The sequence below is a fragment of the Anoplolepis gracilipes genome, chromosome 8 (genome assembly GCF_047496725.1).
Source record: "Anoplolepis gracilipes chromosome 8, ASM4749672v1, whole genome shotgun sequence".
Taxonomy (NCBI): domain Eukaryota; kingdom Metazoa; phylum Arthropoda; class Insecta; order Hymenoptera; family Formicidae; genus Anoplolepis; species Anoplolepis gracilipes.
In genome coordinates this window covers 5,869,961-5,893,276 of record NC_132977.1, presented here as the reverse complement: position 1 = coordinate 5,893,276, position 23,316 = coordinate 5,869,961, and the positions used below count along the sequence as shown (strand labels likewise).

General features: G+C 31.8%; 4 protein-coding genes across 11 annotated transcripts; 3 read left to right on the top strand and 1 right to left on the bottom strand.

The window, feature by feature from the left end:
• The first annotated feature begins 359 nt into the window (after positions 1–359).
• LOC140668898 (waprin-like protein) lies at positions 360–2,282 on the top strand. The gene is made up of 4 exons (XM_072898224.1): positions 360–502; positions 907–972; positions 1,687–1,863; positions 2,055–2,282. The coding sequence occupies exons 1-4, from the start codon at positions 496–498 to the stop codon at positions 2,147–2,149; spliced, it is 345 nt and encodes a 114-aa protein (XP_072754325.1). The 5' UTR covers positions 360–495; the 3' UTR covers positions 2,150–2,282.
• A 970-nt stretch (positions 2,283–3,252) lies between these two features.
• LOC140668895 (uncharacterized) lies at positions 3,253–5,173 on the top strand. Its single transcript, XM_072898218.1, has 4 exons — positions 3,253–3,417; positions 3,721–3,873; positions 3,968–4,078; positions 4,179–5,173. Exons 1-4 carry the CDS (start codon positions 3,253–3,255, stop codon positions 4,368–4,370), a joined length of 621 nt encoding a protein of 206 aa, XP_072754319.1. The 3' UTR covers positions 4,371–5,173.
• Positions 5,174–5,353: 180 nt separating this feature from the next.
• LOC140668991 (protein DOP1 homolog) lies at positions 5,354–21,786 on the top strand. Of its 8 annotated transcripts, none has more exons than XM_072898373.1 (26): positions 5,354–5,835; positions 6,394–6,627; positions 6,829–7,106; positions 7,190–7,355; positions 7,503–7,692; positions 7,771–7,946; positions 8,047–8,313; positions 8,398–9,961; positions 10,039–10,301; positions 10,395–11,532; positions 11,646–12,068; positions 12,254–12,564; positions 12,698–12,902; positions 13,361–13,756; positions 13,866–14,002; positions 14,090–14,246; positions 14,377–14,748; positions 14,852–14,990; positions 15,192–15,363; positions 15,452–15,663; positions 15,749–15,901; positions 16,015–16,210; positions 16,806–16,817; positions 17,185–17,352; positions 17,441–17,552; positions 20,209–21,786. In XM_072898373.1, the coding sequence occupies exons 2-26, from the start codon at positions 6,572–6,574 to the stop codon at positions 20,416–20,418; spliced, it is 7,473 nt and encodes a 2,490-aa protein (XP_072754474.1). In that variant the 5' UTR covers positions 5,354–5,835; positions 6,394–6,571; the 3' UTR covers positions 20,419–21,786. The 8 variants fall into 8 exon arrangements, with proteins under 8 accessions (XP_072754474.1, XP_072754476.1, XP_072754478.1 ...); XM_072898375.1 differs by having other exon boundaries at positions 5,354–5,842; XM_072898377.1 differs by lacking the exon at positions 5,354–5,835 and adding an exon at positions 5,841–5,942.
• On the bottom strand, positions 17,550–19,549 carry LOC140668995 (uncharacterized). The gene is made up of 2 exons (XM_072898387.1): positions 19,401–19,549; positions 17,550–18,218 (listed from the first exon to the last, which is right to left on the bottom strand). The coding sequence occupies exons 1-2, from the start codon at positions 19,459–19,461 to the stop codon at positions 17,698–17,700; spliced, it is 582 nt and encodes a 193-aa protein (XP_072754488.1). The 5' UTR covers positions 19,462–19,549; the 3' UTR covers positions 17,550–17,697.
• Positions 21,787–23,316: the final 1,530 nt, after the last annotated feature.

The window sequence follows — 23,316 nt, the reverse complement described above, 5'->3', positions numbered from 1 at the left end:
ATTTTATAAATAATTAATAATACTAAGTAATATTTAAAATATATAAAGATATTTTTTATATTAGATAAAATTAACATAAATAGTATAAAAATTTTAGCCTCTAGTGTATTCTTCGATAGTTTATTTAATTTAAAACGGATGTTTCATTATATGTATAAAGCAAAAAAAAAGATATATCAATTAGGTACGTGATTGGAATGCGACACATAATCTCCGTATCTCAACGATATCATTTAGGTATGTCATATAAATATATGAGAAAACGTTCAAGTTCAAATAAACTGTATCGACACTTTCTTTAACCTGACCACATTATAGATGAATTTACGCATCACGATTTATTTCTCCACTCTCGCACTCTCCTTTCGTCCTTACAATATTGAAGTAGAGGTGGAAAGTATTTAAAAGCCGATGCTGTTATCGTCGCGTGTTTAGAAATCTCATCGAAGTCGTGAGGTATAGAGTTTTATCAAGTATTCGAGAACAGCTCATAAAATGAACCGTAAGTATTTACACGAATCCGTAACCTTGAAATTACAATCGATATTACGTATTTCTCTGCATATGAATGTAATACGCAACTTCTAAACATGACTCTATTTAGCATATATCTTAATTGTCACACGAGAGACTCTAAAGATCCAGTTAAAATTTATTCCGCTATTTGCATTACAAAAGTATCAGATTAATTTTTCAAAATACGTTTTGCAATTATATATGTATGTAGTTGTGCACAATACATAAATAATTATACATATATATTATATATACAATTATGTGTATTGTTAATACAATTTTACATAAGTAGATATTATTAAAAATGGAAATTAATAAAAATAATTAATAAAAAATTTATATCTTATTTTGCAGTTATTTATATGCAATTGTAATATTTGTACTTTTCAGGAAGTTTATCACTTTGGACTGTGGTGATGATGCTGCTAATTGTTGGCACGTTTGCTCAATTATTTGGTAAGTAACTATTATTAATGATACGCGGAAACAATAAATTTAAATGTATAATTTTGCATACATAAATCTAGAAAAACCTGTTTTATACTAAGCATTGCGTTTATGTACTTTTGTTTTTTATGTAAAATATCCTTCAAGCTTTAGTAAAAATAGACATACAATGTTATTCAAATTTTTTAGTAGGAAGAAAATTTCAACATATTAATTTTTCCATGTGTGCAAATTTTCCTCAACTTTAATAAAAATTTCCAGGAAAATCATCATTTATCACAATTTTTTATATTCTAATAATTTAAATAAAAATTTTGTTTTTTCATTTTAAATTAGAAATGAATAATCCTTTATTATTGCTTTTCAAGCTCTACTCTTGAAGTTTAGTTTACAAAAAAATCTATTAATATTTATTTTATCTCACACTCTTACAATTAGTATCTCAAACTGCTCGCTAAAAATTAATTTCAAATTTATAAAAAGAAAATACTATATTTACTTTATTTTACTCCCAATTCTGTGTGTGAGACATTCTGTACACGATGCGTCAGCAATGGAATGTGTTTGTACGAGTGTATAAATACTGAAGTGATAACGGGTAGATATTTTTTTGAACCTTGAAATTTAAAAAGATAAAAAGAAGCTCACCTTAAAAGTATTAATCTAATAAGAATGATTTGTGGAAATTCTCATTATTAACTGTATTACGTTGCAATTCTATAGGTAAAAGCGGCAACTGTCCACTGAGAAATACAGTGACCAGCTGTGCTCCCAGATGCATGGGTGACGCACAATGTTCCTTCAATCAAAAATGTTGTCCGAATAAATGCGGTTCCACATCGTGCGCCCAACCGAGCTCTGTAAATACTGGCAGTGATGGCGGATACAAGGGTTCGAGCAGTATGTATAATAAAAAAATAATAATCTCTTATTTTCTCACGACTGATTATATATGCATAAATATCCGCGACATTATACGCACGTATATAAATAATTTATACAATTTCGAGAAAAATGTATATGGATCTCTTATAGTTAAATTTAAATTTGCAAACTTACTGTGCAAATTACAGCTCACGATTCCTTTGCAGATCAAGCCGTTTACTGTAATGGAGTGAAATGCGCCGTACATGAAAAATGTCAGTATGACCGCAACGCCAGGCGTGAAAAATGCACGCGCGCCTAAAACACACACCACATAAAAATACAACTATGATATGATATATCTCATGTCCGAATTATGCTCTATCACTATCTCTCTTTATACTACTTGTAGCTTTAATTTGTGATCGAATTTCTTGACAATTTTCACTCAAAAACGGTTTTCTAAAAAGTTAATTACATATTGAAGCAGAAAAAAAACTGTAAATGCACTTGTGGAGCCGCGGTTTCTCCAACAATTCGTCCGATCAACTTTAATTTTGATTTAAATTACATCGTCTCTTTTTCAGAACTTCTCTGAAAGAGGCCCGTTTTTATCAATTTCGATTAATTTCTTTTCCTTTTCCTTTTAAGAAATCCGTAAGGAAAAGGAATTAAATCGGAGCTGATAGAAAGAGAAGGACGAAGATAATTTCAACCGAGATTAAATTTGAAGAAACCGAATGCAACAGTAACTGCAATGTAATTTTTGCGTGCAGAAATGAAAATGGAGCCTCGACCTGATAAAGATGATCACTTCTCGTGATTTATTATGTCAATATCTTTGATACATAAGACGTTTATACTTAAATAAACGTTAGGAAAAATGACGGAAGTGAATAAACAAATATTACGCGCGTCGGCATATTTTATCTACCGCATTAGGTTATATATTTCTTAGATAATATATTTAATGTCAATTACGTAATTACTCGATGGAAAATCAACTCTTGGTATGACAAATATCTAGATATTTCAGTTCATTCAAACCTGTACTTTGTCGTTGATTTAGCAATAAAAGAACTGCGTAAAGACGTAACACGATCCGTTATTCGAAACCTCGCTCGTTCAAAGAGTACCTCAGTAATAATGATGTATTCAAATCGACTCGGGCGACATCTGTCACCTGACAGCGTAACTAAAAGTAAAAGAGGAGACACATGGGTTATGTACCCGCCTAAGCGGGTCTGTGTCTGTGAATATTTCTTGTAGTTTATTGAAAAGTCATACCTTGCACGAGAAAGAGACGTGAGAAGATGTGAACGCTCGGTTCGATACGCAAAATGGATCGCCGATCTTTCATCCGGTAACCGGTATAAATATCTGTCTTCCGAGAAGAGGTTAGCATTAGCCGACTACCGTAAAAAAATGGCTGTGGAGTTTCTGATAAATCGACTCAAGGCACTGCTCGTATTGCTTTTCGGGATATTTAAGCGTGCAATGTGCTGTCTTCGACGTCGAAGAAGATCGTCCTGCGACTGCGAGCCTTTGTCCACGGTTGGTGTGGTACCAAATGTCTTGACTAACTCAACGGTATGTTTATCAATTATTATATTTATTTATCAGTATGAGTTATCAGTGATGACTGTGAATATGTAAAAATGTTCCAGGAACCTATTCCTTCATGCAGTTGTAATATTCATAATATTTTCAGTGCGACACTTACTATCTTGTAGCTTAACAATATGACGCACACTTTAATATGTCAAAATAAGTTTATAAAGTTATAATATCACAAAATACTAGTCTTTTTAGATTATACTAAAATAAGGAAATCCTAGAACTTATGTGTATTCAAGCTTTAATATAATTTTTGTCAAATGTTGCTTATTTAAGGAATTAGAACAATGGGATAAGTGGGAGGAGAATCCAGTTGTCGTTATACCAGATAAACCAATTAACACAGTACAAGCAAAAATAGAACAGTATCGACAACAAGTAGTTAAACCTCCTGAAGTACCTACTGAAGAACGGCTTAACTTTTTTGAGGTAATTTTAAAACTAATATTCTAATGCATCTTGTCATCTTAATAAACTTTATACTTCATCTTTGTACTTTATCATTTATAATATTTTTATATAGAACATGACTCCAAAAATCACTAGACAAACAAAAGTTTTAATAAAAGATAAAGATATGGATAGCTCTGCTCTTAATGCTACAAAATTCACAGCGATGGGTCCAGTCCCAACTGTAAGTTTTATTTGAAAGCAAACTTGTAACATACTAAAAACTTACTCTTATTGGAGATGTAAGTTTTTATATTATGAATGTATTTATATTATGAATGTAGAATGAATTGGAAGAATGGGAAGAAAACACTGCTGCTTGGGAAGTAGACACTATGGAAGAATTCAATGACTCTACCAAAGCATTGCGAGAGCAAAGAAGGAGAGAGAGGGAGCAACGTTTAATAGAGCAACAGCAAAAAAGACTGGAACGTACAGCAAAATCACAACCCTTGGGTGCAAAACTATGTTCTTGATGCAAAATCACAAATATGTGGAATTTAATGTCAAAATACATAATAATGTACAATTTAATGGGATATATACCGGATATTTTTAACATAGAAATTAGCTCATTAGTATTAACTCTCTACCACTCAATATCTTTCAAGTCTTATACCAATTTTGCTAATGGTTCATTTCTTATGTTATCTCTGTTTTTTCATTAACCAATAACTTTTATACCTTTGAAATATAGATATTTATTTTATGTTTGTCAAACTTTTTCAAATCTTTAAAAATTAATAGCAATAGAAGCAAAAGAGAATTAATACAATGAGTGCAATACATTTTTTTAAATAGAATGATGAAACTTTATTAGTGTTTGTTCAAATCTTAGAAAATTTGATTTAAAAAAATTACCATTTTATAAAAAAAAATTAACATCTTATCAAAGTCTGTAAATGTTTACAAATGTTTCTTGACATTCTTGACAAATATTTGTCAGTATTTCTCTTAATATTTCCCTTTAATAGTATAATAATATGTAAACATATACATTACCAATATATCTATTCCTTGCTAAAAATGATATGATGACGATTTGTAAACATTCCATATGAATTTTGTACAACATCAAGTGGGATGTATCTAAACTTTTGCATAAATAGAGTAACTATTTTATAAGTTTATAATAAGTCAATGTATTAATTATATAAGTGAAATTTATCTTGTTACATAGATGTGTTTATAATTTTGACAAGTCTTATTTAGTGCTCGCAGATTTGAGGACAATCTTATGAAAAAAGATGTTAATATAATATCCTATAATTTATTAGAATTTTCTTCACGTCTTCTTATTTATCGCACAATTGTCAAAAAAAAAAAAAAAAAAAATAGTATGTGATGATAAATTTTAATATATTTTGTAATAAAAAATACAGTTATTTGTTTCGAAAATCAAATATACAAAAATGCAATTATTTATTTTTAAAACAATCAAACTTTAGAGAACCAATCAATATACGTATGTACATATTTTAAAGGATATTTCCATTCTATGAGAATGCGCGCTCGATAATTACACAATTTAATAAATTTACTAAATGCAGCCATAATGCACGCGCGTTGCGCGTGGTGACATAAGTACGCACGATGATGTACACGTATTAGTACGTATAAGATCCAATGTCGTCGTCACAATCGTCCAGAAATTCACATTATCGAGCGGATAGAGAAGAAAATATTAACGGGAAAAGAAAAATTTTGTGATTCATTGAAGATTTGTGATTGTGTAAATATATATATATATATATATATATATATATATTTATTTATATAAAATATTGTGACGATCAGTGTGTGCGTATGTATGTGACAAGTGTGGGTTCACATATTTTGAATGCTGAGTGCTTTTAATCGACGACATGCGTCGATATTCCTCCGATAATCATCTCTGCCATCTCTATCGATGGCATATGTACGAAATGTCAACATTTAGAGGTGAGTGGTAAGTCGTTTTTCGTGCAGCGAGTGCCTTCAATTTCGGAAATCAGACCACGATTAGAAGCGCGCCTCGCGTCAAATGAGACAGCTGGAGGTCAGCTGAGGTACCGTTTTCTCGATCGGCTACGTGTCAAAAGTCAAGTGTCCTCTCGTGGAGACTTCTCGATAAGGAAATTATAATTAGAATTCGGGATTAAATTAGAAGCATGTCAAACGGTAAAAATTACTATTGATATATATTCTAACCGGAAGCAGGAAGTTCTCTGTCGTGTCAAGATAACCAAGCTGATAGCGATCCGATAGATTGTGTAAACACGAACAGTCGTGAACCACGATTCGATTACATTTTATAAACGGTTATTTAATTCGGTGAAAAAAAGTGTGATGTTCATTCTTCTTTCAAATTCGGGAAAAATATCTTCGGTTTTTTAGAGGAAATACTGAATAATTAGATCGATGCTCTGTAAGATTGAACAAAAATATACGCGACTGTGAGGCATAATGTATATGTGTAGTTTATAGAATTCCCGTAATAATAAAAGGTGTAAATTCTAGGTACTGAGCATCCTTATCTAAATACAATGTGTTGGATGATAAGATCTGTGGTATAAGCGGGAAGGAACTTTGCAATGATTCATTTTAAAAAATATGATTGGAATCGTGTAAAGTGATGCCGAGAGATAATATTACATAGCTTACTTAGTCGTAAAATCGTATTAGAAAAAAAGCAGCAATGGGTTCCATCGCTTTAGAGGAGTACGAGTTAATGAAGGACTCGAAATATCGAGTGTAAGTAAAGTATAATAATGAATATATACATATATATATATATATATATATATATATATATATATATATATATATATAATCATTTAAAATTTTTTACAACTTTAATATTGATTATAATTTTTATGTATGACAAAAAGTACTAATATTTGTCTAGTCCATAGCTATAATTGGAAAGTTTATCGTAAAATGTATTTGTTACAGTTATGTGAATGCCGTTGATAAAGCTTTAAAAAGCTTTGAATATACGAGCGAATGGGCAGATTTAATTTCTGCATTAGGAAAGCTTAACAAGGTACTGCTAAGCCATATGAAGTTTCCTGTTATTCCAAGGAGAATTAAAATATCAAAGAGACTAGCCCAATGTATGCATCCAGCATTACCATCTGGTGTTCATTTGAAAGCTCTAGAAACATATGACATTATTTTTAAGTGTATGGGCACTAATAGACTCAGTCATGAGCTATTCATCTATAGCGCAGGTATGTATATGCGTCGAGAAAAAGAAATAATCAGACAAACAACTTTAACACATTCTATATGTTTATCTATCTTTTTTTAATAGGACTGTTTCCATTATTGGGTCATGCTGCTATGAATGTTAGACCGTCATTATTAACAGTATACGAGACACACTTTGTGCCACTTGGCGAAAGATTAAGACCAGGACTAAGCGGTTTTTTAAGTGGTGTTCTTTTAGGTTTAGAAGATGGATCTGATCACTTTGACAGGTTATTAACATTTTGCATGTGGGACTATTAAATTCTTTTGACATTTTTTTTACATATTAATTTGAATATAGTGTTTGTGATTTATGTATAAATGATTCATACTGCAATATAAAAAAAAATTTATGAGTATATATATTATTTTATTAGAACAAATTCTTTACTGGAGAAAGTATGCGATGGCGTGGGTGCTGAACACTTTTATGCATGTCTCTGGGATTGTTTAGCTTCAAATTCTGGCATTCGCTTACCCGCTATATCATTTGTGTTAGCACATTTTAATAAGAAACTGACAATGGAAGAGCAAAGATACATTATGGGTACTAATATTAAAATTATGGTAAGAAATAGTTTATATTTTTGCGTTATATATGTTTTTAAGAACATTAGACTAATTTTTTTAACATTTTTAAATTAGGTATCAGCCTTATGCGCAGGAGTACAAGACACTTTAGTGCTGGTGCAAAGAAGTGCACTGGATTTTCTATTAATAGGTTTTCCTATACATAACAGTCAATTGACACATCAAGATATGATATTATTAATCAAAGCTGCTCTAGTTACTATATTGCGAAGAGATATGAGCTTAAACCGGTAAAGGAAAATACAATATATATATATATATATATAATACTTTTTTCTTCAAAAAATATTTTTTATACTTTACTTACTATACATATTTTCTATTGTGTAGACGTTTGTTTGCCTGGCTACTGGGCACTGAAGTAAGTACATCAATTTTAAAGAAGAACCACATAACTGTGGATACCAAGGAGGATTCTGTGACATATTTTGATATGTATTCAAAAAAAATGTTAGTCGAAGCGATAAAATGCCTGCTTAAAGAAGTATGCGAAGAAAATTCACAGGATTTAAAGCCATATAGAATACTTGTCTCGTTACTTGATAAAGTGGATATCGGACCAGTAATTTTGGACGATATTCTATTTGAAGTGTTTAGGTGAGCATGTACTAGATTATAAGAAAAAAATGTACTATTAATCGTTTTCCTGAAAATATTTTTCAACTGTGCATTGTATTGTAGGACATTTTATAATGCCTGTAAACAGTCTACACTTAATCACATACCAAAAACGAATGAAGTAGTGAAATCCGCAAATCTGTTATTTTCGACTTTGGAACCATCGTACATCTGGATACATTGTGGACATCTATTCGAGAAAGCCTGCAATACAAGAGCAAAGACACAAGTTACTATAGAAGATATTACTGTAAAATCAGTCGGTAGTGGAATGCCGAATTTAGTGGAAGTATGCATACTAACGGAGTTCTTATTGGAGACAGTATCATTGGACGCATTCATAGACACTCCGTCTGAACATCTTCCTGGTTTATTTTATGAAATAACCAGCAAGCTTTTATATCATATTAATATTCTGTCTTCGATGGAGATCTCGAAAAGTCTCAAATTGTGTGCCAAGATTTTGTCAAAGGTCCAACCGACGATGGTAACGACTCATGCGGACAAGTACGAAATAGATACCAAAGTGGACACTTCTCTGAATAATATTATAGTTCCTAGTGATAATTCCCTGACGACGATTCCTTTAGAAAAAAGTCAGTCGGATAGTAAGTTGAATAAGCCTGTTATTTCCGGTATCTCTTTCGCGGAGAAAAGCCCAAGTACGAGAAGAAGAGCTAATTCCGGCGGCGCTGCTAAGAGGACCGAGAAAAAGTCAAAGAAGAAGGGGAGTAAAAGCACTTCCAAGTTAACCGATACGTACACCATACAAGCCGACGGTACCAGCATATCAGTCGTAGTGAGTGATGATGCGAAATCTTTACCTAGGAATAAAAGCATGGATGATATTAAAGCAAGCTGTATCGAAATCGATGGAATAAGCTCTTACTCGAATAATAAACTGTCCGCTACGTCAAAACACTTGACAAATGTCAGTCCAATGGGATCAACGGGATCCTTATGTAGGGGACCATCTCCAGCATTTCAGGCACAGCATTCCATGTTGGAAAAGTGTCTCCGTCAATATGAAATATTTTACGTTAAGTTAATTAGCAACCGAATACTTAGCAAGGAAAGAACAGTGCAAGACATGTTTAATCACTTGGTGGTGTCTTGTCCGAGAAAGAGTTTCGACGAGAGAATGCGTTGCTTGGAACTCCTGCTAAATTCCAGATTAAATACAGAGGACTCTGGATTCTTTAGTCAAGATGCATCCGTAACTGAAGATAAGTGCCTGGATATTTTTCATCTGTTTCTCGATATTATAGTGCATTCAGAATGGAACGAGACCATGAAAATAGCGTCCAGCTTGTTCGTAGAATTATCCACATTTCCAAAATATTTTCTGTCTGGTGATGACGTACTAGTGGAAGAAGAACCCAAGTTCGAGCACGTTCTTCCGGATTGGTTGAAAGTCTTAATAGTCTGTTCATGCTGGTTACAGAAGCAACCGGCGTTACAATTAACGAGCATCGCTACATTATTGGACTTAGTAGCATTGTTGAAAGCGCATAACGATGTCGAGACGCATCCGAAGAGCGGAGAAGGTGTAACGACAGTGATCATGGTGCCATTGTTGAAGCAATGGCACGTAACTTATTTGATGCAATATACTAATGTATTTCAGGTAGGTAATATTTTTTACGTTCGGCATATAATTGGAATAAATAAAATGTTGAAAAAATAATTTTTTAACATATAAAGGTATTGGCACATTCCTTATGGCATCATTTGGGCGAGCTTCCCGCTCATAAGTTTAGAATGCGTTGCGTAGAACTATTGCACGAATTGCATCACGCTTTATACAATTCCTGTGATGCAGTTGAGGACTTAATAGGATCTGCACTCACCTCCGAGAATCCTGAAAGAAAGATCGAAGCATTCGGCAGATTTGCTACTTTGTGGCATCTAGGACGAGAAATCGAAACAAATCCAAGGCTGCGTGGCTGTCTCAGAATTTTCGATCAGTAAGAGAATTGTGATTTATTTAATTAATATTTAGTTAATTAATTATTTGGTTAATTAATATTACGAATTTCACGAAACTTTTTATTCTTTAGATCTTTATTAAAAATGTTGGACAATCTTCAACTTGCGGACAACTCGCCGTTAAAACTACTAGCTCAATCGTGGCTACTACATTCCTTGATGCGCGGTGACATATCGCGTGTAATAGATCCCTTGCTGACAATACTTTTAGATCCATCCACATGTCGTATGAGCGTCCTCCATGTGAGTATACAACACAGTAATACCGTCCTAACGAAAAACGATCCGGTGGAGGAAAAATCAGAAGTTCAAGATGACACGGAAGGTGCCGCAAAAATTTATGCGATTAGCTCGGTCGATGGCAATGTGATATATCACGTTAGTGATAATGTGGATGAAGATAAAAAGTGGAAGAAAGGCAAGAAGAAGAAGCAAACGATAAATCCCGTGAAAATAAAACGGATCTTTGCCGTGACGACGTTAGCGACTGGTGATAATTGCAATCATTATGTCACGGAAAGAAATCAGTTTATGAAGGAACTCGAGGTGCCGCCTAGCATATCCGGGAATCGAAAGATTTCTGTATTCGTGAATCCTCTCTCGATCAATTGTAACGAAAACTCGAACGATTCCTTGACAGAAGATGATTCGCTGCCCAGTATACGCAAGACGAACTTGACGACGGAATTGCTTAAGAATGCTACTCGTTTCAAGAAGATAGATTTCGATAAAGGTTCCACTGCCAGTTTAGACGAGAGTCTTTTCGAATCAGCAAACTCTAGTTTGAAGGTGAAGGATAAGAGTAACTTCAAAAAGCTTAACGACGACGTCGACTCGTCTCTGGATTCTATAACAAATAGCTTAGATTCAAGCAGTCCCGAAGTAACTAATAAACAATCCAAACAGAAAAAGGAACTTCTCGTGATGCCGGGCAGTTCCAGAGAAGTAGCAGGCACTATTATAAAAGGCAGATATTACAGCACGAATGAATTTAACACAAATTATGATCATGAAATCGGCAGTTTCGAAGCGAGCGCGGAGGTGCCCAGTTGGACGATGGACGACGACGACGACGGCGATTTGGACGTCAGCACCACCGCGGAAGAATACTTTAGCAACTCCAGCAGCACCAGTATAGTCGAAGAAATTCTGAATGAGGTGTTTGATCGCGCAATGCAATTGTGCGATGTCGCTGAACCACCGAAAAATGCAAGTATCTGTTATACACTATCATTTATCCTGCGTCAAAATTGTAATCAATTTATTTGATAAAATGATATAAGAAATACAATATTTTTTCAACGAGATTTTTTTACTTGTAGGAAGAAGTTCCGCAGCATCCCGCAAAAACTAATCGAAACGTCGGTCTGGGTGTTCACAATCTTCACTCTCACATGTTGCTCTATTGCGGAGTGTACGATTCGGCTAGAACCCTTTACGCTCTGCGCACGCTCAGAAATGAACTTTTGACAAATACGCGAATGTTTCTGTGTTGCGCAGCGACAACCGGTGCGGCGAATGCGTCGAAAAATACAGTGCTGTTAAATCTATTGGCGAGACATCGGAAAAGTGTTTTCGGCAGAAACTTCCACGGTGATATAGCCAACACGGAATTTATAGCAGCTTATAGGAGTAGTATGTATCTCGAAGTCCTGATAAGCGTGTGTTTATATTTTGCAAGAAGCTATTATCCGAATCTCGGACAGATGAGGCTTACATATGAAGAAATTGCGGGTAACCGTCAGGTATGTTCTATTTTAAAAAAATATTCTTTATGTCTTTAAATATTATTTGTGTATATCTGCAAAGAATTACAATTTTAAATATTTGATTAAACTTATTAACTCTTCCCCCTTTTTAAGTTTTAGTGAATATTATATTATATAATATATTATTTTAATATTGACAAAAATTATTATCTTTTACACAGGTACAACTTGCAAGTGCAGAATTACTGACGCTAATATTTTCCGAGTTAATTCCAATTGTTCGCGATTCTGGCAAAGGTTTCAGTTGTTACATAGTCGATCTGCTAACTAAATGTAAAGTACAAAAGGTTGCTCTACACTGTCTCGTGTCGAGTGTCATGAGTATGAAGAACGCTCATAAGGAAAATGAAGATGTTTTCACGTTTACCGAAGAAATCGTATTATTTAACGATCCGTTTATCGATAATGATGTTAACAAATGTAAATATAGGGCGAGCGATCATACAGAAGCTTTCCAGATACAATTATTACGGTAAATATATGTAACAGATTTATAATAAAAATATTTTATACCGCTAATCCATTGTATGATGAAATTATCCAAAATTATATTTAATTGCATTCGTATAATTTTATTTATAACAATTATTTTATTACTTTTTAAGATTACTATTAGCGTTAATTATGTTGGAGCATCAGTGTAGTAGTCAGAAAGGAGAGGAAATTAATCCAACGACCTCGACGACATCCATACCAAGTTCACCAACACGGACTCCCAATTTAATTGGGAACAGTCTGAAATACGTTTCTGGAGCAGCGGTACCGCAACAACCGATGTTCCTTGCTAGTATCCTTAGTGCACTGCAACTCGTATGTAATTTACTTGTGTTGTTGATATACTATACTTTCAGATCGATCTTAAATGCATACTTCATTCATGCATACTATATATATTATATACACATATATAATATATATAATATATATAATATACTAATATATGTTACAATAATTTTGTAACATATTAGTATATTATATATATTATATATGTGTACATATATATATATATATGTGTGTGTGTATATATATATATATCTATATATATATTTTACATGATATATTCCATTATTATTACACAAAAATTTATTATGTCATCTTTTACTTTTTCAATCCTTTACAATTTTTTTTATTTTGTTTGTACCAGAAAAAATTAAATCACAACAAATTATAGAAATATTAAATATATATAAAGTCATGGATCTTATTATTAAGCAGAAAATCGGTCATTGATCAAACAAATGATTTATACATTCAATGAAATTTTGTAGGATCATATGAGGCATCTTCATCAACATTGGACAACTCTTGTTACGTCCAGTCTCCCTTTTATGGGATCATCTTTAACGTCTGTTGTAACATCAGTTATTCATCAGCTATGCAGTAATATTGAACATTTAGCATCGTATTACATCAACGAGGAAACAGCGTCAAAATTACAAGATATAAGCACAATAGAATGCTGTTTGCCTGCGGATTACACAGTGACACATCTCGAGGCTTTGACATACTTGCTGCATTATTGTCTATTAGATACCTCTCAGCAAATTGGATTCTCGTTTAATCAGCCGCTAAGCGGTACAATACAAACTGGAATTCCTGGTGCTAATCCTGGACAGATCTTTAATAATCTTATACATGTTTTTATGCCAAGCCCACTTTCTCCGGTTAGTTGGATAAAGTATATTCTCCTGTAAATTTTAATATTTGTTAAAAATAATCAACTTTATATATTCTCCAGAGGCTGTAGTGAAGGCTTTTTGTGTTTTTTTATAGGATCTATCCACGACAAAGGATAAAACTGGCGCAACTGAACTGCAACAACATGCTAGAAGAACAGCATTAAGTCATTTACCGAGAATAATAGCATCCTTATCTGCCTTGTGGCAAGCAGTTTTAGCAACGAAAGATAAGTATGTATCTTATTATATTCTCTAATCAAGGAAATTGTTTACGTTACATAACGTAATAATAATATTCTTTTTAATAATAATGTGTAGTGAACAAGCCAGTTGCGTGGTAGGCAGTCCAAGAATAGTCAAATATCAATTGTTGGAACTCTTATCCCCAATCTCTTTTCATCATGGAGCCAACTTTTTAGCTGCAGTCGCTGTTGCTTGGCACGAAAGGCGTCAACCATCTGCCTCGTCAAAGAAGGTAATCAACATTATCTATATAATTAAAAGAATAGGAGATGATGAAATAACTAAAAGTGCTATCAGTCTTGGAGAAAAAATATTTTATTCAGAATAGAAATTTATCTCTCTCTCTCTTTCTCTCTCTGCAGATACTTCCAGAAGCCTGTCCCAACCAACAAGTGATGGTTCATTTAGTTAGTGCTATTCGCGTTATGCCGATTGACACTTTAGTGCATACTGTTCATCAGGTAGTGAAAACTCCACCGCCGATACACGGAATCAAACAAGATTTCTCATTAGAAGTCTCAGTACTGGAATTACTTTATATATATATGCAAAGTAACACATCGCAGTCGCTTATCGAATCGTGGGCATCTTTACTCAGTTTATTGAAAGATGGTCTATCACTAACAGCACCTGCTCAATTTCTCTTGTTGGCTATATTAAATGAATATGTCCAAAAGTGTCCGCCTATGCAAGAAAAAAAAGATATCAAAGACTTGCAAGATGTATCAACAAAGGTAATTATCTTGTGTTATGTCTTATATGATTAATAACACAATGCTATTAACGTAATATTACAATATTACATAATAATAAATTTATATGTAATAAATGTTTCAGTTGATAGAATCATGTTCACAAATAGCTGGCGCATGTTTAGAGCAAACAACATGGTTAAGAAGAAATTTGGCTGTTCGAGAAGACGTGTTTGAAGTAGTGGAAGGTTCTTCGGAAGGTAAAGAGGGGAAAAATGGTGCTGGTGCGTAAAATGTGCATCTTCTTTCGTAGATATCAGAGATTCTCTCAGATCAAAGAATTTTCAAAACATAACGAACGACAAATACTGTTTCTGTTATCAAGTTTTTCTGTTTTTTTTTCTTTCTTTCAGTAATCTGTGGCAATTGCAAATAATTTCTAAATTTTTCTTATAATATATTCAATGTGAACTTTATCTTTACAGTAACACCTGGCACTCCACCTAATGCTGCGTACAGTGTTCAAGCGCAAGCAGTATTAGCGGAAATACTCGCGCCATTATTGGATGTCAGTTACGGTTCGCAAGAAAAAGAGCGTGTGGTGACGCTGCTAACAAACCTCATGTATAATGTTACACCTTATCTAAAAAATCATACGTGAGTTTAGATATTGGCTCGATATATAAATTTCATGTACATTTAAGACTCGTACGAAAAAATAATATTTTACTAATTACTTTTACAGCATAAAAAATATCGCTTCATTCACCGCATGTTCTCAATTATTGGCTTCCTTGTCAGGATATCAATATACAAGGAAAGCATGGCGCAAAGACGTTTTAGATTTATTACTTGACCCGGCCTTCTTCCAAATGACACCGTCCTGTCTGCCATACTGGAGAACTATAATAGACAATCTGATGACACATGATAATACTACCTTCAGAGATTTAATGAGTAATGCACACATTCTATTACATTGCAATACGTTTGTCTGCTCATAATCAATATAGAATTAATACATTATATGATTGTCAAAAAGATCGCGTGTCCATGGCTCAAGGCAGCGGGATCAGTATATTTTCTTCGAAGGAACAAGAATATGAGCAGAAGGCACAGCTCTTGAAGCGATTGGCCTTTGTCATCCTTTGCAGCGAGATGGATCAGTATCATAAATATATGCCAGAGATACAAGGTATATATATGAAAAATACTTATAGAATATAAATAAAATGTACATAAACTGTACATAAATTATTATATGACATATATGCATAACTGTTTCTAAATGTTATTTTGTACTTTCAGAACGTTTAGCAGATAGTCTACGCCTACCTCAAGTGATCCCATCTATTCAGGCACAAGTATTTCTATGTTTTCGCGTATTGCTATTAAGAATGTCTCCGCAACATGCGACATCTTTGTGGCCAGTCATAGTTAGTGAGCTTGTTCAAGTCTTTCTTTATATCGAGCAAGAATTGAGTACGGACAGCGAAGAGTTCAGGTATGCCAGTTCTCCCAGTCCCTGTGCTTGTCCAGTTCCTCGCTTATGGGGCACTGTTGCTTCGTATGTGCATGTTCATTTACGATACGCGATTGGGGTTATTTCCTTTAAAATATCAAGAAATTCTTTTTTTTTTATTTATTGTATATATATATATATACAAAACTATGCATTATATTCTGGGTTTCAAAGAATGGTTGTAAACAGCAAGAAGAGTTGCAATGAAGATCTTGCTGTAGATATATTATCGGTATACAGACATGATCTGCTAATTTTTCAAATTTATTTTAAAATTGGTATCGTAATTAAATTCGATAATTTAACCTGTTTCCAAAATGCTAAAAATATAAATATAATATAATGCTATATAGAAAAAGAATGTGAGACATAAAAACGATTTTATTTTTCGAGATCTCGTATTCATTAAGAATGTTAAGTAGTGGAATGCTGGAAAATTTGTATATGTCCCCTCTCCTCCCCTCATTAACATGGATACTATCTAATATCGTACTGTTTTTGGCTCTCTGTTTCGGCATCCTCGCGATTTGATGGGATTTGTGGTGCCCCCGTAACTTGAATGGTGTTGGGACAGCAGTCGTCATAACAGGTAATTTGATGGTCCAACATATAACGTACATATGGCATGCATATATATATATACTGTTAATGTTATATAATGACACTCAGTGACATAAGAGGTACTTTTTCTAAATACTCGTAACGAAATGAATCAAATGCATACTCATCTAATATAGAGAAAAATGAAAGAATTTGAAGGAATTTACTTTACACTACTGTTCGAGTGTCAGAGAATATCACATTAATAGCAATCATGTACCTTGTCATTGATCGAGCTCTGTGGGGAAAATTCTATATCTGTTCATTGTACCTTGCTTAAAAAGTAATTGTACCGGATTTTATGTTATCGTTTGTAAAAAAAGTTTGACATAAAACACTTGGATTTATATGCATAGCTCACATATTAAACTGCTATCGGCCTTGGATTCATCGTGGGCTGTTAATGCCAGCAATGGACTTCAGGCACACGGACATCCTCACTGGTTGCAGTTGCAACTAGTTGCCGCCAAGTTGCTAGACCTCGCGTTACTCTTGCCCGCGCACAGATTACCGCAATTTCAGATGTAAGTATAGAGGACAGGACAACGGATATAATATACAATAATGCATATTTTATTTAAAGAATATAATTATTATTTTGTTGATTTATAGGTATAAATGGGCCTTTGTTGGAGATGCAGCAGCGGGATGCATGGATAACAATAATCTATCTTCGGACTTTGTACCGCATATTACGAGAATAGCTAAATTGATGGATAATAAGGTAAGTTTTTCAATCACAACTCTCTTTTTGTAATACAGTAAATTATTCATATTTTATGTAAATCAATTATACTTTTCGTGTCGCGAAAAAGTAACTTAATAAAGTTTATGGAAAGAATATTGTAAATATTATATATTTACGACGATTATATTTGGTAATTATGATTGTCTTCTGACGAACATTGCTCGGGTAATAGGCATCTTTGTGTTTTCTCGTCGAAAACATATTCTTCCTTGCACTCGCATCCGCTTTTGCACGGTGTATAACAATCTACCATGTCTTGTTTCGTACACGTGAATTGACAAAGGCAATGCGTCCAGATCGATTTGTCGTCGCATTCGTGAAGACTTTTGGAATGTGTATAATCGAATTCATCGTAATCGTATCCGGGAATTCGATGCTTAGTGTATCTGTAAACTTTCTCGGGCAATTTGTACCAGTCAAACTGCTTGTTTTTGAACGGACCCCTCTTCTTAAAGGAATCGAAATTATTTCCAAAGGCAGCGAGATTCGAGTCGGGATACGCGTTGTGCCAGTTGTCGTCGAAAACCTTTGCGACATAAAAATCATCTTGAGCAACACTGCTGTATTTTTTATCAGAACCTCCCGAATCTGGTAAATCTTCGTAGAAATCAAAATCATTATACTCGGAATCACTCCTGTATTCTGGAACAAATATATCAATTAAATTATAATAATCTTCATTAAGTGAATACGCACATAAAGCTTGATTTATGCAGACTACAACCGGTAACTTATGACGGCACCAATAAAGTTTAATACATTCAATGCTTTCGTTCATAATAAATTTATGAATTTATAAATTTATGGATTTATTGAACTTTACCGGTTCCAGCATAAGTTACTTAGCACAATTTACTGATTATAGCCTGCATAAATCAGGCTCTAAAGCTTCATATAAAGGTGCGTTCAAAAATTCTACCTGTAGGGTAGATTAAATTAAATTGCTTAATTAGAACATAAAGAGTAAAAATTTCTTTGTTCTGATTAGTCAATTAAATATTACTTTATCCCACGTAAATGAAAAACATGTTTAAATGAGATAAGATCGATTATATACGTCGATATTTTATAAATCGCTTCGTGTTCTGTTTTTTTTTTTTTTTTTTTTTTTATATATATAAGAAAGATAAAAATTATTTTAACAACATTTTAAAACACTAGAAAAGGATTAAGTGATACATTTTAGTAAAAGTAAATTAGATTTATTAAATTATTAAATTACATATCATTGATTGAATATTCATTAAATTAAATTCTTTAATTTAATAGAAAAGGTCGTTGCACTATATGTTCATTAATATTCGCCAAGTAGCATCACAATTAACTTTGATTAAAGTCACTTAAAGCATCGAAAATAGAATGGAGAAAGAATGTTTTATTCATGAATATTTATAAATAATATTTATAGATAAATACACACACACAACGTTTCTTTTTTTTTAATAGATGCCCTTTCTTTGAACTGTTATTTTAAATCAATTTTTATAAGATTTAAAATATAAAGGACTTTTTGAAAAAAAATAAGTTTCAGAGAAAGAAAATATTTAAAAATCATATGTAAATTAAAAGATTACAATAAATGATGAAATCTTTCGAAGTTTGTACTAAAAAAATTGATTTAAACTGCTTTTAGTTTTTAAAAGAAATGTTGTTTAGTGAAAAACATTCTATGTAACTGCAAACTGCACAAATAAAATGTAAGAAACGACAAAAAAAGAAAAGAGAAAGAACTTTACATGAGTCTGTTACTTTATAATGAAAACGAATAATTAATATTATACACACACACACACACACACACACACACATTATTTTAATACTCACGTGCAGTAACAGCTATCATGGTGTACAGAACGTAACAATGTAAGATTTGCAACCAAGCCATTGTATTCGCTCCTGATGTACGAACAGTCCACAAACTATATGCGTACTGTGTGCTAGGATTATGTCGTACGAGTATTCTCAATTATTATTATGACCCTACTCCTATCGGTTCCATTTAAAGACGTTGCTGTTGCATTGCATTGTTACGCAAAAACTCTATTCAATCTAACTTTCTGCTGATGTATTTTGAGACTTTAGATTAAAGAAATTGAAGTTTCGGATAAGGATAGAAGTTTCGATTATATTATTACTTAATCATCTTGTTACAATTAATATCTCAAACTATATATAAATAAGAAAATAATTATCACGCACAGGTGCTTGGTATATGTGTATACATGCACACTAACTGTAATACTTATTTTGGTACCATGAGAAATATCGTTATACATATATTCGTTTTTGCAACTAAGCCAATACACTCTATACAGCTCTCTTGTTAGTCGTAGTAGATATTGCACAACATTTTTAATGCTATAAACACAGTTTTGTATTTTTCTCGTGTGATATTTAGTTGTTCTTTAATTGTATACGAAATTCTTTATATCTTTTGTTACAATGTTCGATAATTATTGAATGTAAAATTTGAAAAATTGCAAAAAATGATTAATTTTTCACTAAGAAGAATCGAATTTTATCAATTAAACGCTTTACAATTAAGCATTTTTGTATATTATATATGCAGCCAAAGAACGAATCCTTTTTCGTGAAAAAGAAAACTCTTATTGACCTTTCTCCTTTTTTTCAGTTTAAACCAGAAGGTCCACCACCTAAAAGGAATCCAGGAGAGCTTTTACTGACATCAAATAATGTTCGTTCTCTGCAAGACTTGCATCACTTTTTCTCGAGTCTTAGTCGCGCCACATGCGACACATACGTGCCGATAAATAACACACAATTGGAGACTGTAATCGAACAAGACTTTCTTGAAAAAATGCCGACCATGCCAGCGAGATAGTAGGGATGCGTAAAGATATATAAATAATTCGTCAATCAGGAAGTGTAACAAATATATCGTTAAAAAAACTTTATCCTTTGATATATTTATATATATATAAAAGAAATATATATAAGCTATTTCGCATTCGCGCCACATTTAAAGTACACTGTCTATACGTAAATACTACATTATATATAAACACAGTGATCCGTATTCAGAATGCGTTCTTATCGATAAATATGCATATTTAATATATAGCTCGCGTTACTTATACATATAAGTACTACAGAATTTCAGAAATAAATACGCGCATTTATCGATAAAAGTACGTTTTAAATACGGATCAATTAAAATGCAGATATCTAGAAAAACACGCCGATTGCTCCTGGCTCTTGCTGTTGAAATATATAGACGTCCGATTAATATATTTGCTTAAAAGAGAAAAAAGTTAACCATATTTTGATCAAAACATTAACGTAATAGATAAGAGTGATACAATAGGAATGAATTTTAGGTGTTTTACATGAATAAATTTTAATTGCATAAAGAAAAAGGAAGCACGAAAATGAAGGAAAGACTTGACATATATGTCAAAGATTGTTAATTTTTTTATAAACAAATTGATTGTAGGTAAAAAAATAAGAAATTTCTTTTTTAGTTGGAAAACGAAAGAGATAGAGAGAGAGAGAGAGAGAGAGAGAGAGAGAGAGAGAGAGAGAGCCAAGAATGAATTTCGAACGTGTAATATAATTCATTTTTTGTGATTGATTTTTATCAATTAAGCTTTCGACTCGTCTCCTCATTCGGTTGTGAATAGTTATCAACATGTATAATATAGCACACTGAATTTGCACGTTGGCATGTGCTAGTATAAAATTATATAGGACATGTACAGTGTAACATAATATTATATTTATAGAACAAGGTCTTCCCACTATTTTTTGACATACACCTGTCAAACCTTTCTCAACGGTTTCCATTTTTCTTTCCTTAACTTTACGTATTACTATATAATTTGAAAATGATAAGTCATATGTATGTGTGCGTGCATGCAGTGTGTGTATGTTTTTAGAGAGAGAGAGATATATGTATACACACATACGTACATTCATGGATGATTCTTTACAGATCTTTCAATAGCAAACGCTTTACTAAAACATACAATGAAAGATAAATTGTAGAAGATAAAAATTTAATTAATTTGCGATATGAAACTTACAGATTGTGAATTTAGATTTGCGGATATTAGATGCAAAAGTTTATAATCATAGACTATGGGTTGTCTGCGTCATCAGAACCCATTCGCTTTAATGCGTTTCGGACTATCGAGGAAGATTTATCGTATGAAATTCGTTCATAAATTTTCACTTTATATTAATTTTTTAATATCAGGCTATTGCGTTGTATATTATCAAACAACTCTTTTATTTTAATAAACAGACTTTCTATGCAAACCAGTAAATTATATAATGCAATACTGCATCACTGTCTTATACGGTATGCTTAAAAAAAATAAGATACTATATTTTTATGATAAACTAATTTAATATAAAAAGAAAAATTTAATACTAAGAATATCTACCCTAATTTATATGATGCAAGCTTCTTTGCACAGTTAAAAAATAATTGAGTTTGAAAATAATGTATAGTGAAAAATATATATTGTTTATTTTTCTCAAAAACTTTAAAATTATATCAGATACGTTTGCTAAAAAACATACATTATTATCTTTCATAACTTTAAATGATCTTATATGCTCTATTAATGATAATATCTTTATTAAAATAATTTTTGAAGAGTAGTTTCTATCCTTCTTTAATCAATGATAATTACAAGAATAAGTTTGCATATTGGTAGATATTCTTTGTCAAAAAGTGATTTGTGCTGTATAAATCACATACATAATTGTAACTTTTATTATGTATCTAATATGAAACATATATAGTATAGGAAAACAAAAGCGCTTAGTGGATTTATTTCTTTTTTTAATATAAAGATTCAATATTTAAAGAAAAATTGCTAAACTAATTAATTTTGTCATTATGTATTTTATGTGTTACTATTGTTTAAAATTAAATTAAATTCTAAATCGTAATAAATAATTTTTAATTTCTAAAAATAAAACAATTCTTATTTTTAGTAATATTAAAGTTACTGCTTGGCACTAAAAACTATAATAATGTAGTAATATGGCAGATTTATTTTATTAGTTTGGCAGAGGCTTATGCAAAGATCTATTGGATAAAAAATGTTTATATAATCTAGTTATATATTTATACTTTACACTACATATAATATAAAAAAACTAGTGATGCAATTTTTTAATATGTTTACTGTTTAAATTTTTCTATAAGTTAATCATTTTTTATGTATTATTTATAGTTTGTGAGTTAGAATGGTTTATAAACATATATCTTGTTAGCTCACAAATTATAAAAGATAATGAAATTAAAGTTTTGTCACATATGGAAGCATCAGACAAATATATGTATATTTATATATGTTGAAAAAAATCATGTAATTTTATGTAATAAATCTATATTCAATAAATAACATAAATTACTGTAAAATATATAAGAAGCATAAATTGCTTCTTATATATTTTAAAGCATAAATGCTTTTATTAATCTATTTTATTTTAAAAGGAAATGATAAAAATTGCACTTTATTATAAAATAACTCTCTCTCTCTCTCTCTCTCTCTTTCTTCTATGATTTAATATTAGATTAAGAAAAAAAATAAAATTCTCCAATCTGTCATTTCTTAAAAAAAAATATAATTCAAAAAATCTAGATAAAAAGAGATAATTAAAAATTATATATATATATATGTATATATATATATGTGTGTGTGTTATTTAAAAATTAATTTAAAGATTATATTATATATGATTATCACATGTTTATTATTTTTTT

Bases quoted from the DNA above. Each gene is read 5' to 3' on its own strand.
- LOC140668995 (XM_072898387.1), bottom strand. From the start codon at position 19,461: ATGGCTTGGTTGCAAATCTTACATTGTTACGTTCTGTACACCATGATA. The intron at 18,219-19,400 runs GTGAGTATTAAA...TATTTGTTCCAG, and splicing joins CATGATAGCTGTTACTGCAC to AATACAGGAGTGATTCCGAG.
- LOC140668991 (XM_072898373.1), top strand. From the start codon at position 6,572: ATGGGTTCCATCGCTTTAGAGGAGTACGAGTTAATGAAGGACTCGAAA. The intron at 14,247-14,376 runs GTAATCAACATT...CTCTCTCTGCAG, and splicing joins CATCTGCCTCGTCAAAGAAG to ATACTTCCAGAAGCCTGTCC. The intron at 14,991-15,191 runs GTGCGTAAAATG...TTATCTTTACAG, and splicing joins AGAGGGGAAAAATGGTGCTG to TAACACCTGGCACTCCACCT.
- LOC140668898 (XM_072898224.1), top strand. The intron at 973-1,686 runs GTAAGTAACTAT...GCAATTCTATAG, and splicing joins CACGTTTGCTCAATTATTTG to GTAAAAGCGGCAACTGTCCA. The intron at 1,864-2,054 runs GTATGTATAATA...ATTCCTTTGCAG, and splicing joins CGGATACAAGGGTTCGAGCA to ATCAAGCCGTTTACTGTAAT.
- LOC140668895 (XM_072898218.1), top strand. From the start codon at position 3,253: ATGGCTGTGGAGTTTCTGATAAATCGACTCAAGGCACTGCTCGTATTG. The intron at 3,418-3,720 runs GTATGTTTATCA...TGCTTATTTAAG, and splicing joins ATGTCTTGACTAACTCAACG to GAATTAGAACAATGGGATAA. The intron at 3,874-3,967 runs GTAATTTTAAAA...ATTTTTATATAG, and splicing joins AACGGCTTAACTTTTTTGAG to AACATGACTCCAAAAATCAC.